The sequence below is a fragment of the Pipistrellus hanaki genome, assembly GCF_964339955.1.
Source record: "Pipistrellus hanaki genome assembly, chromosome: 6".
NCBI lineage: Eukaryota > Metazoa > Chordata > Mammalia > Chiroptera > Vespertilionidae > Pipistrellus > Pipistrellus hanaki.
Window position 1 is genome coordinate 42,519,665 of NC_140508.1, and position 13,490 is coordinate 42,533,154.

General features: G+C 45.6%; 1 protein-coding gene across 1 annotated transcript in view; it reads left to right on the forward strand.

Moving 5' to 3' along the window:
- Positions 1-440: 440 nt before the first annotated feature.
- The window catches only part of LOC311624832 (O-acyltransferase like protein-like), a gene marked incomplete at its 5' end in the record, with an annotated part of 49,924 nt that continues 36,874 nt past the window's right edge, over positions 441-13,490 (forward strand). Inside the window, 5 exons of the mRNA XM_084888430.1 lie at positions 441-566; positions 2,977-3,091; positions 9,703-9,804; positions 10,717-10,856; positions 12,185-12,263. Of these exons, the coding sequence (XP_084744556.1) occupies positions 441-566; positions 2,977-3,091; positions 9,703-9,804; positions 10,717-10,856; positions 12,185-12,263 (562 nt within the window). The remainder of the gene's footprint in view (positions 567-2,976; positions 3,092-9,702; positions 9,805-10,716; positions 10,857-12,184; positions 12,264-13,490) is intronic.

Below are 13,490 nucleotides of genomic sequence, written 5' to 3' on the forward strand. Positions count from 1 at the left end.
GGGTAATGGACCTTTTCTTGATTTTTGTCAGTTCAGTACTGATTCCCTTCCAGCGTCGCAGATTCTGCCATTGTATGACTCTTGGCAAGAAACGGACCTTACTCTGGCAGGGTGGCTCAGTTAGTTGGAGGATTGTCCCCATACACTGAAAGGTTGTGGGTTCGATACCCAGACAGGGCATGTACCAAGCTTGTGAGTCCATTCCCAGTCAAGGAGCATATGGGAGGCAACCCTTTAATGTTTCTCTCTCACATTGGTGTTTTTCTTTTTCTCTTCCTTTCCCTCTCTCTCTCAAAAAAATCAATATGAAAGGTACCCTTGGGTGAGGATTAAACTAAAGAAATGGACCTTGTCTTCTGCTCCGGAAGCCAGACGGCCACTCTCCCTGACCCCTGGCAGCCTAACCTCAGACATGGGATGGCCAAGACCTGGCCTGAACAATGCTCCTGCTCGCGCTCTCCAGCAGGCGATGCAAAGAGGCCGGCAGTTTCAGTGGATTCCTTCTGGTGGCAGGTGGCAATGGGCGCAGTGGTTACGGAGAGTTACCTTGGGAGCTGTACTTGCTGGTGAGGAAAAGGAAAGGAGCAAGATGTGGGAGGAAGGAATGTGGGCCTCCCTCAGCCTCTCTGCCCACTGCCTGCTTCCAAGGAACCGCTGAGCTTTCTTAGACCCAGGCCTGCGGCCTCATGGTGGGACATTCAGAGCTTAGACGCCCCCTTCCCTCTGAGACTCTGTCCCAGCAGCGTGGCAATGACAGTTCCTGTAGAAGAGACTTATCAGGAAGCGGAAGTGTGTGCCTATCAATAACCCCCCCCCCCCCCCCCAGCAGACCTCTCATCCCCCACATCCTGTCACCTCGCCAGCCTCTTCTTTTCCCACTTCTTCCTGATTGTTCCTTCCATTCACTCTGCATATTCCCTTCCCAGGACCTGGACCTGGACCTGGCTGTTCCCTCTGCCTGGAATGCTCTTCCCTACATTGTTATTCTCACAAGGACTGTTTTCACTAATTTCCGGTTGGCTCAGAAGTCACCTGCTCAGAGACAGCCTTTCTGGTCACCTTGCTGGAATGTGCCCACCCCACCAACAGCACACACCACGCTCGCCATCTCCTCCCGCCGCATGATCTTCCTTCCTGGCACTTACCACTTCTGACATTTGCTTATTTGAGAATGGTCTGTTGTCCCCTGGATAAAGGTCCTGGGCTGGTCCATAGACTGCCTGCTTTTTAATCTTCGGCTGCCTTTCCCTCTCATCGCAAAAGGCGTTTTTCATTCTGCAGCCATTAGCTGCCATTTCCCCAGCAGATGGGTTGGTCCTTGTTCTTGTCAGCAAAGACAAATCCTTGCTTTCACAAAGTCATGCCAAACCATGAGATGCCTAATGCTTTCTCCTTTTCTATAGAGCTAGTGACTTAACTCACATGACGGTGGCATTAGTAACAACATCAGGAGCTGCTTGCTGCTGCCACAGGAATTGATGTGAGGGAGGCTTTTTTCCCCTCTTTTTTTCTGTCATTCTATATATATTATTGATTTCAGAGAGAAAAGGAGAGGGAGAGAGAGAAAGAGAAAAACATCAATGACAAAGAGAATCATTGATTGTCTGCTGCATGCACTCCCTGCCCTGCAGTGGGGATTGAGCCCTTGATTGGAATTGAACCTGGGACCTTTCAGTCCGCAGGCCGACGCTCTATCCACTGAACCAAACCGGTTTCGGCCATTTAGGTGGTTTTGATTACTAAAGATTAAAATGTGGCTTTGTGTTCTGCTCATTGTATATCCTCCCCTCCCCCAGCTGACAAAAGATGAAATATTTAACACCGAATTCTAAAAGCAATTTAATATTTTCAATGACTACACTGTCTCAACAACTGGCTTGGAAACTAATCCAGGTTTTAGAGGCTTTTCTGTCTGATCACCCAGGACCCTCACCAGAACACGACAACACTGTGATCTTGGACTTGGAGGCCCCAGAAGTGCAAGCAATAAATGCCTGTTGTTTATCAGGTGCCCAGGCTGCGGTATCCTGTTCAGGAGCCCAGTGAACTCAAACAAAGGGCGGGGGGCTGGGAGGCTATAGCCCCTGGGAAGCCAGGGACCACAGGAAGTCCAGCGGAGTCCCAGCTACACGCAGGTGCAGACTTGTTCCCACAGTGTCAACAAGGTCTGTGTCTTATTTTCACCGTCGTTAGGGAGGTTGCTATTTAAAGGAAGCCTTTCTGGAAAGACAATATTTACACCCTCAGAAATCCAGACCCACACATGCCATGTTTTCTTCAAGCAGATGAACACCATCACTGTGAACCTCTGGCAGCCTCATTTCCTTCCCAGGATGTGCCTCCTAAGCCCCAGGAGAGGACACGCCTGCGTATTGGTCCCACGCCATGCGGCTCCTTCCGTGCGGGAGGAGTTCATCCCTCCCACACCGGGCTCTCAAGTCTGCAAACACATTAGCAGATGCACGGAAAAACCCAGATGATCACGGAGAAGCCCTTCTTCGCTGGTCACGTATCCAAACATTTCATAGGCTGGATTCATAATCATTTCCGGAGAAAACCAAATATTGCCACTTAACATCCTCGATATATTTTTTTTTGAACCAGGGGTATACGCAAGAAGGGCCAACTAGAGAAAATCCAGCCTCATCCATGTTAATCTGCATAACTAAAGGAGCCAGGTGGTCAGCGGCCCCACAGCCACGGCACCACTTTCCTCAACAATAACAAGTTGTGCATAAATCGGTTTCCATGGTTTGTTCATCTCGGCCGGCCGCTTTGCAGGTGGCTGAGGAGACACAGCTTGTCGCTGCGTGTTAAGGACCGAGCGATGTCACATTCCCTCCCCCCTCCCTCCAACATGTTATAGACCAGTGTTTCATCAATATAAGGCTCTTTGTCTAAGAGGGGAGCTTTATCCTGACAGGTTAAGGGACAATGATGGCCCCAACGTTACTATTTGTTCTGTTTTCTTTTCAGTTTGAATTACCCTTTGTTTTTCCTGCAAGAAACATTTCTCTCAAGTGCAGGCGAGACACTGACGAATTCCTTTCTGATCTGAATTCAGTGGAGCCCAAAGAATACGCTCTAAGAAGTAAGTGGGTTTCCCTGGCCCGTCGGGTAGGTGAACACAGGGCAATCTAAGGTTAGTGCTGGGCAGCCTAGGAAAACTCTGGAGAATCTAAAGCACAGAACCCAATGGGGAAGACAAGACGAACCTCAGTTTACAAATTGCACCAGGAATCGAGGCAAGGGGGAGGAATTTTTCTTGCAGAAGGCAATAGGGATAGTGGTATGAATTCTAGCCAGGAGTCTCCTAAAGACCAAGCTCTGACTTAGATGAAAATGGTCTGTAGATTGTATGATGCTGTTTGTTGTTATTGAAGTGGATAACGTGCCTCTGGTGTGTAAGATAGCTTGCTTTGTTTCTTTTTCTAGACATTTCACCTGCTTTGGAAGGAATCAAGCAAGAATGGATTCCTTCATGATTCAGGGAACCAGTCTTGCCTGTTATATGTTCCATAGTCAGCTTGGAGGGTGTGTGAGTGAGTGGACTGGCTCAGGCTGGAAAAAGTTTGACTATCGCCAGACCTCTTTGCATGGGATATGGATGGATGTCAGGCTGCCGTATTTATTTATTTTTGTAGTTTTCCCAAAAATTAGTCTCCCAACTAAAGGGATACGTAACTTTCCTGCCAGAAGGGGCAGGAAATTAGATTTTCTTTCAATGAGGTAACCTCTGTGGTGAAATGATTAATTGTTGATGCTGATGAAAACCACCAAAAAGGAAAAAATGTAGAAATGCACTCTTTCCAAACCCAGAAAACCAATCACAGTGATTTCCATTTCCATTTTGACCACATTGGTTTTGTATTGGAAAACAGTCAGTAGCATAATACACATTATACAGATAAACAAAGTTTGGGCTTTCTATTGGGTAATACAAAATAGCGCATGGTTTGAAGCAAATGCCATACTACAGTTGATTGGGTGTCCTGATATTTAATGAGCTGGTGGGAAAAGATAAATTATAAATTAATCCTCCTAATCCCATGGCTATTTTCAAGTCCCATGCTGTAACTGATGTTTCACTGCGACTCTCGATGATATTGACAAGGAAGATTCTGACAAACCTGGGCCTTATAAGCTAGAAGGTACAATGACCGCCTTGGATTCCAGGTGATGAGGTTGGGACACATCTTGCCATTATTAGTCCCAGTTTTATTTGTTAACGCTTCATTTGCCCTAAAAGTCCCTCAAGCCATGCGCCAACGATGTGCCAGCTGTAGAAGCCTGAAAATTAAAAGTCTTTGTTTGTTTAGTTAAGAAAAGTTTCCCACGATGAATGGTCCAAGGAAGAACTGAATGACTTACATGAATGGGACAGATGACAATCGCTTAATTTAATACATGACTAATAGTACTAATCCGGTTGTTTTAACTCATTTTCATTCTAATGCACCAGAATGCACTGGACGTTTTGCTTGAGGCTTCTGAGCCCAGCAAGTTGCTGTGGTCTTGGTTCTCAGTGTGGTTTTCTTTGCGCTGAGGGATGCAGATGGAAAAAGAAGGACTTGGTGTTTAGAGAATACTTTTTCATGGCAGGCACCACTCCCGGGACAGGAGTTGTCTCATTTAGTACCCCACCCCCACTAGGGGGAGGGTGTTTTTATCACCCACATTTTATAAATGAGAAAATGGAGCCACAGAGATGTATTTTGCTTGAAGTAAATGGCAGAGAGAGGATTTGAGTCCAGGTCATCTGTTCCCAAGCCTGTACTTTCCATTTCTACCTAAAATAAGTAACAAGAAAAACAAGAAGAGGGGAGAGGGGAGTGGAACCAGCAGCAAAAGGAATGGGCAGAACAACATGTATCAATAAGGAAGGAATACACAGAAATAACACCAACGAAAACGTACTAGAAGAATATATGCAATATGTAAGTTTTTAGAAAATGGAAATGATGGTGCTCCATTGCTGAGGGAGATGCCGCCCATACGGTGCTGATGGAAAGGAATGCCTGAGAACGGAATCTCCACATTCAGCTAGGGGCTGCCTCGGAGTGGATGGTGCCTAGGGTGGGGAGGCCACAGGGGACCCACCAGATTTCAAACGATGAGTCAAGTTTTATTTTTTAAGCTGGGTGGTGGGAACATAGGTGTTTCAGTATTTTTTTTTCTTATGCCTTTTTAATATGTTAAATGTTGCATAATGTTTTAAAACTCCATCCCAATGCAAAGCATACTAGTAGAGGTGCTAAGCAGCGGAATCTCTGATAATGGGCGGGGCTCCGAGGAGGAAGGTTGAAGAGAGAGGGTAGATGGAATTCAGGCAGAGACGTGTGGTCTTGCAGAGAGGACTTGAGCCAATGTTCTCTGACTTCGGCCATCCAGGGATCCCATCTCTTCATAAACTTGTCACACCTTCCCCGAGCTCACAGCTTCTCTCCCAGAGCCTCTCCCACCAAGCCTCAAGCTAGCTAGTAGCATTTTAGAATAGCCACTTGAAGAGGGTGGTAAGATGTCCTCTAGATAGACACGGTGAAACCCTAACCCCTGGGTTACCCAGGTGGGCCCTCAGTGCAATCACATAGATCCTTGGAAGAGAGAGGCAGAGAGAGATTTGACACACACACAGAGGACTTGCAGATATGACCTTTTTTTTTTTTTTTGAAATAGGGTCTTTGTAGACATATTAGTAGTCAAATTAAGAGAAATTCCTACTGGATTAAGGAGTAGCCCTAATCCAATGGCTGGTATTTTCATAAGAGGGCAATAGAGACACACAAGGATGCCCTCTATGAGAGGAAGAGATTGGAGTGATGTGTCTGTAAACCAGGGAAAGCCAAGAATCACCAGCCACCACTGGAAGTTAGGAGGGAGGCATGGGAGATCCTCTCTTCGAACCTCCAGAAGGAACCATCCTGATTTCAGACTCCTACTCTCTGGGGCTGTGGGACAACAGATTTCTGTTGTTTTCAGCCACCAGTTTGTGAAAATTTGTTAGGACAACCCTAGGAAACAAACTCCGAGAACTATGGCCTCTCGGACACACCGGCTGGATTAAACAGCATACATTTGTGATCTGAGATGAAAACAAAAGCAAATCACTCTCAGGTCCTGGAACTCATTTTTCCTAAAATTTACCAGATCCATTCCTGGCCATCTCTGATGGCCCAACCAGATCTACTCGGAGCGCCATCTGCGGCAGCGGCCTCGCACAGGCGGCTGTGTATGTGGAATGAAAACTGTGCTCATCATCCTGAGGCCTCTGGTTTCACATGATTTCTGCATTTTCCTGCCCTTTATTCCTTTGGGATAGAGGGGGAAGGAGGAGACCTCGGTTCCCAGCAGCATGCAGGGTTCTTCATTTCCTGTTTCCTCTCATCTCCCAACATCCTTGAAATCCTCCCAAGCAGCTACTTTTGCTGTAAAACTTTCTTAACCCTTCAGATCCCTTCTCCCTGGTCCCATACCAGGTCCCTCAGGTCCCTCTGGAGGCTGGACTGCTGAGCTTCCTACTCGGATCACTTGCTCCCCTGGGCTTCCTCTTTTGACTCCTGGAGCGATTATTTCCTGCCTCCTGTGTGTCTCTTCTTCTGTCCCGGAAGCCTGGGCCTGTGGTGTATGTCCCTGTGAGAGGAGGCAGTCACAGGGGGGTAACTCACTGGGCTGGCCTTTGTTCTCCTCCAGTCACCAGTGGAGGACCGGCTACTTGATTTGCATTCTCGGAAGTTGCCTCTTTTCCTATCCAGCTGTCAGTCTGGAGGGCGTCTCACTCAAGGCCAGCCTCCTTTCCGGTGCTGGAGCTGGGCACAGAACAGTGGCTGGCACCCAGCGAACCCCATCCTAGAGAAAGGGAGATACAGCAGCTCCACTGACATTTCTGGGCTAACTGAGTTTATGAAACATGGCCCTCCCAAGATAACCACATTCTAACTTCCGGGACCTGTGAATGTTGCCTTGTATGGAAACAGAAGCTTCACAGATATACCTAAGCTAAAGGATTTGAGATGGGGAGTTTGTCTTGGATTATTCAGATGGGCCCTCAAGTGCAATCACATAGATCACATGTATCAAACACAAGGCCCGCGGGCCAAATCCAGCCCGCCAGGCCTTGCAATGTGGCCCGCACCTCGCTGTCATCACTGCACTCCGCTGTCAGTTTATGACATTGTCAGTTTATGACTGTTCAGTAAACCATTCGGCCCACGATTTAGGCTGGATTTTAGATTTTGGCCCCTTCTCTGATTGAGTTCGACACCCCTAACATAGATCCTTGGAAGAGAGAGGCCGAGGGAGATTTCACACACACACACACACACACACACACACACACACAGAGGACAAAGTGATGTGGTCGTGAGCCAAGGATGCTGGTGGCTACCTGAAGCTGGAAGGGGCAGAGAACAGATTCTCCCCTGGAGCCTTCAGGAGTGCAGCCCTGGTAACGCCTTGATTTCAGTGATGATGATTTTGGACTTCCGGCCTCTAAACCCATGAGAAAATACATTCCTGTGGTTTAAAGCTGCCCAGTTTGTGGAAATTTGTTACAGCAGTCACAGAAGACCAATACACATGCTATACTTGTTGTGCAAGTCCAAGATTAATAGTTGACCAGACACAAAGGGGAATTCCAGGAGGTTTTTTGCAAAGAGCCTGCTTCAGGAAGTTAGAAATCAAAATGCTAGCACATTCAGATCGTTTTCTAACCAACAGATGGTTAGCATTTTTTGCATATGCCCTGTATCATCAGCTACAGGGCAAGGACTATTCAGTTCTCATTTTTAAAATTCTCCAATACAACACAATGACCTGATAATTGCTTAATTTATATTTACTGTTAATGCTGAAGATAATCATCGCTTTCAGGTTCTGTTTGTGGCTTAGCATTCTAGAAGCTTCTGCCGCCTTCAGCATCATGGTAGAGGTGCATCCATATTTTAAGACCATTGGTTGAGGTCTTGCTTTCCTCCACTTAAACCCAGAAGTTAATCAACTCTGCATTTTAATACCCATATATCGTTGCCATCATGTGAGGGGAAAAAAATTGTCTGCCAATTAGCCCAGCAGAATTTAAATGAGTTCTTTTGAATCTTTTCATAATGAAAACTTGGACCAACTGCCATCTGATGTGAAGTGGCAGGTGGGACTGATCATTAGTTTATTCTGTTCCTCCCTCCCATGACGATCACAATGGGTTTTGATTTGGATGGTGCCCAGGGCCAGGCATCTCAGGTCCTAGACAGAAACTAATTAAGGAGAAGGCAGGAAAAGGGCAACCTGTCCATTTGCATTTATAACTAGAAAGGAAGCTAATGCAATTGAAAAGTTGCATAGAATACAAAATATCCTCAGCTAGAAAATAATAAATCCAATCCAAGAAAACCAGTTCACAGAGCAAAACACCAACTGGAAAGAAAACCAGAATTTAACCTTCTAAAGTGAAGAATGGACTATTCCTCTGTATTCGTATTCACCCTTCAGGTGTTTACCTAATGGTGAAGGCACTCTCGGTATTGGCACCTCTCTGGTTTCCATCTCCTTCAACTCCTATAGTTCCACAGCTGTGAACTGAAGGCTACAGAATTTGGAATACTGAGATAGTGATGGAGAAGGAAATTTGGAAATTATTTAGTCTAATATATATATTATTGATTTCAGAGAGGAAGGGAGAGAGATAGAGAGATAGAAACATCAGTGATGAGATAGAATCATCGATTGGCTGCCTCCTGCACGTCCCATACTGTGGGGGATCGAGGCTGCAACCCGGGCATGTGCCCTTGGCCGGAATCGAACCTGGGACCTTTTAGTCCGCAAGCCAACGCTCTATCCATTGAGCCAAACTGGCAAGGGCTATTTAGCCTATTTATAATAACTACATCCAGCTTTCAAAATTGTTGTTTTTCTTGACATGGGGAGGACCTCAAAATACATTGGTGGACTTGGATTTGGGGTATTGAACTAAATTTTTTCAAAGTTTATTTCAATTCAGCAAATGTTTATTGAGCTCCTTTTTTGTCTCCATTAAGGAAGACACGGCCTCTCTCACATGAGAGACAGACAGGTAAATAGTAATGTGCCTTTTGGTGTGATACACTGAGCAAGAGTCTGGAATCTTTCCTGGGGTGGGGGAGAGGGAGCACTCTTCAGCCAACACTTAAAGAATGACTCAGCATTTTCCAGGCAGGTGGGAAGGAGGGACATTCCAGGCAGAAGGAGAGGCAAGTGCGAGCCTGCGGCATCCTGTACAACAGCAGAGGAAACGGGTAGGAGGATGAGACTGGAGAAACAAGTCTGGTCACGAAGGGCCTTTGAAACCATGCTCAGGAGACTGGAATTAATCCTAAAGATTACAGTCACCAAGCCTGGCTGCACAGGGATCCCCTGGGAAATTCTGAAAAAGCAATTCAATGCCCAAGCCCCACCCTGACCAATTGAGTCACCCTTTGTGAACGTGGGGCCTGGGCATTCGAAGTTTTAAAATACGCCCCAGATGATCCTAAGATCTGCCCAGGACAGAGAATCACAGCTCTAGACAAGAGGTCCGCAAAGTTTTCCTCAAAGGACCAGACAGTAAATACTTTTGGTTTTGTGGGCTGTACAGCCTCTGTTGAAACTACTCAGTCCCATACAGGCCTACCTGGTTTTATTGCACTTAGCTTTATTGTGCTTCATAGATGTTGTGACTTTTATAAATTGCAGGCAAGACCTTCCACCAGCAAAAAGATTACGACTCGCTTTATTGTGATACTCGCTTTACTGCGGTGATGGAGGACCAATTTGCAGCATCTCTGAGGCATGCCTGTAGAAAGCAGCACTGGCCTGTGGAAAGGAGAGAGATGGCTGTCCTCCAGGGATTTGTTGTTGATGGCAGGAATTTCTCCTTTTCCTCGTTCTGCTTTCTGTGGTCTCAGTTACCTGTGCTCAGCCTTGGTTAGAAAATATTAAATGGAAAACTCCAGAAATAAATAGTCCACAGTTGTTTTTTTTTTTTTAATTTTGGGCCATTCTGAGTAATGGGATGAGATCTCAAGTGGTCCTGCTGCATCCCACCTGACTGTAATCCATCCCTTTGTCCGGCATCTCCACACTGTACACACCCCTGCCTGTTAGTCACTTAGTAGGTTCACCAGGTTATCAGATAAGCTGTTGTGGGAACCTCAGTGTTTGGGTTCAAATCACCCTTATTTTACTTAATAATGGACTCAAAGCACAAGAGTAATGGTGCTGGCAATTTGGATTTGCCGAAGAGAAGCTGTAAAGTGCTTCCTTCAAGTGAAAGGGTGAGTACAGTATACAATGAGGTGTTTTGAGGGAGAAACCACATTCACTTAGCTTTGATTACAGTATATTGTATAACTGTTCTATTTTATTATGAGTTTTTATTCTTAATCTCTTGCTGTACCTAATTTAACTTTATCATAGTATGCATGTATAAGGGAAAAAAATATAGTGCTGCACATAGGGTTTGGCACTACGTAGCACTGAGTGACAGATGGAGAAGCAGGAGATCTGAAGCACAAAGTCATTTCTAAAAATTGAGAGGGATCGTGGGTGCAAAATGCAGGCTCAGGGAGTGGCATCTGAATATACCTGTTTCTTGTTTTGGGCATTTAACTTTGATAGATTTAAATGGTGGAACGGAGTGCCTATAAATTCACTTGGAAGTGACACAAGGAAGCTAACTTTGCCCACTTCTTTTGCTTTGAAATTCAGTGTATGACTCCGTCGGGAAACTTGGGAGCAATATCCAAAATGGGAACGTGGATAGACTGGGATCTTACAGCGAGTGCCTCTCCACCCACGCCCCGTCCGGGAGCTTCCAGGGTCAGTACTGCAAGCTTCACATCCTGGAGGTGAGCGTGCACTGCGTGCATAAACCTCACGCTGTGGAACCCATTACAGCTCCGCCAATAAGTCTTCTTAATTAAAAAAACAAAACACCTATTAAGTTGTTTTTCAAAACGTTAAAACTAAATTTTAAACAGTGGCAGAACGTTGCTCTGAGTGTGGGACATTATAAGAGGCAGTTGTTCACAGACCACATAGGCCTTTAGATGTTCCTCCTACTGTATTATATGGGGCAAGACCTCTGGAGGACCTTCGTGGGAACTCCAAGGTCAAGTCCCAGCCAATACTCTTGAGCATTAACTCCTGACTTACCATCAGTGTTCAGAACACAAGGGAAGGTGGACTTCCCATTACCCATAATCCTGTCCCAGAAACAGAGTGCAACACAGGAATTTGAGTTCATCCTAGCAGATAGCCTGGGACTTCTACCACCTTATCACTAAATCCCTGGACTGAAGTCACATGGCTCACTATCTTCTAAGCATGTTATCTTTTTACCGCTGGGCGGTGGAGGGAGGGGGGAGGGACTAGTAAAAGCATGGCCTTCTATTAAATACAAAGAGACTTTATGCATGTCACAACGCTAAAAGAAAATACATTACTAATTGGCTAATAACAACAGTATAAAATGACAAGCAATCCAAGGTCTCGGCTATTAACACTAAAAAATGGTCTGACAATGGTCAACCATTGGACATAGGGAGATTGTCACCCAGCTCCATTTGTCCCCCGGAGAGTTATGATGGTTGCCTCAGGATTTAACCAGTGTGTACAAATGTCGCATCCTGTTTTCAAAGCAGATGAATGGTTTTGCTATCAGAGCAAAAGGTCAGGCCTACACAATCATGCAAGTCATATGTTCAGAAGCATCCCAGAGACCTTTACTTATAATTGGTATTGGTTTTATTGAGACAGGCATTCTAATTATTGGCTTGATTTATTTATAAAATCTTTACTTGATCTATCGTGTCCTGCTAGGGTGAAATGACAAGTTGGCAGTATTATTAAAAATTGTAGGAGTGTGAATTTTTAATATGGGAGAGGGATACTCTGGGGCAAACTCCCACACTGGGGGGCTGCTTTCCAAATAATCAGCTACATTAAGCCTTGGAGCACATTTTTATTTAAATATTGGTGCATCAGACATTCTGTAAATTCACTGGAACTACTCTGTTATGGAAAAGCCATCCCCAAAGAAGTCAGCCAACTTTTCCTCTTTCCCAGTGTGCTGAATTCATGTGTAGTGCCGCCACAGCCTTACTTACTTAGAACCAGTATGCACATATTTCATGGACGTTGGCGGTAAGGAATGCTGTGGCCTTCTGTTTCCCAGGATGTAGCTGACTACAGTGTGGGCGTGTGTGTCCCGGATTCTTGTGCGGAAGAGGATGTGACTGCGATGGCTCAGCTGGGTAGGTGCAAAAGAATCCTCAGGGGGCCCTAGCTAGTGTTCTCAGTGGTTAGAGCGTTGGCTCCTGCACTGAAGGGTCACAGGTTCGATTCCCTTCCAAGGGCATGTACCTGGGTTGCAGGTTCAGTCCCCAGCCCTGGTTGGGGCACAGCCCTGGTTGGGGACAGCCAATCGATGTGTTTCTCTCTTATCTATGCTGGTGTTTTTTTCCTCTTTCTCCTCGCCCCTTCCCTCCCTCTCATTCTCTCTAAAAAGCAATGGAAACCATATCATTGGGTGAGGTTTAGCAACAACAAAGAATACCTAGCGAAACTATTGTCTCAGCATAAAGTTTGAAAAACCCCAACTCCTCAGAGCCAAGAACAGCCATTTTTTCTGGATCAAATGAACCTTTCATTCTGATAAATGCAATCAGCTGAGACTAATGGAGTTCTGTGAGTTTATTTTTTTTTTGGGGGGGGGGCGGTGTTGGGAGTGGTGGTGATGGCATAGAAAGGGAGAAGGCAAGAAGGAGGAGAAAAAATAAAGAGAAGGTAGGAGTTGCATCTTTATGCAATAAAATTTTAAGTGAAATTTTGAGTACAGTATACAATAAGAGGAAGTAGGCGATGTCCGGTTTCTTTTCTTTTTCTCTCTTTCTCTTTTTCTTTCTTTCTCTCTCTCTTTCTTTTCTTTTCTTTTCTTTTCTTTTCTTTTCTTTTCTTTTCTTTTCTTTTCTTTTCTTTTTGTAATATATTTTCATTGATTTCAGAGAGGAAGGGAGAGGGAGAGAGAGATAGAAACATCAATGATGAGAGAGAATCATTAATAGGCTACCTCCTGCACCCCCCTGCTAGGGATTGAGCCCACAACCTTGGCATGTGTCCTTGACTGGAATTGAAACCCAGGCCCTTCGGTGCACAGGCCAATGCTCTATCCACTGAGCCAAACCAGCTAGGGCGAGGTGTCTGGTTTCTATATTGCAAGTGTCCTGTGCGGGGGCCCATGTGTGGAGGTCTGACAGCTGCCACATCCAGATGAACTAGGATTGCGTGAGGCCCACGTGTGGTAATGGATTAGTGGTAAGCGCCCAGCTTTGGTCCTGGTTGTCACCTCCCAGCAGTGTGATCCCGGGCAAATCACTTAATCTCCCCATACATCTCCTCTTTCTCTCTATAGAGAGGATAGGCAGGCCAGTCAGTCTGAATCCAACTCTTGGTGACCTTCCAAACACTTTGGACCTTACCCT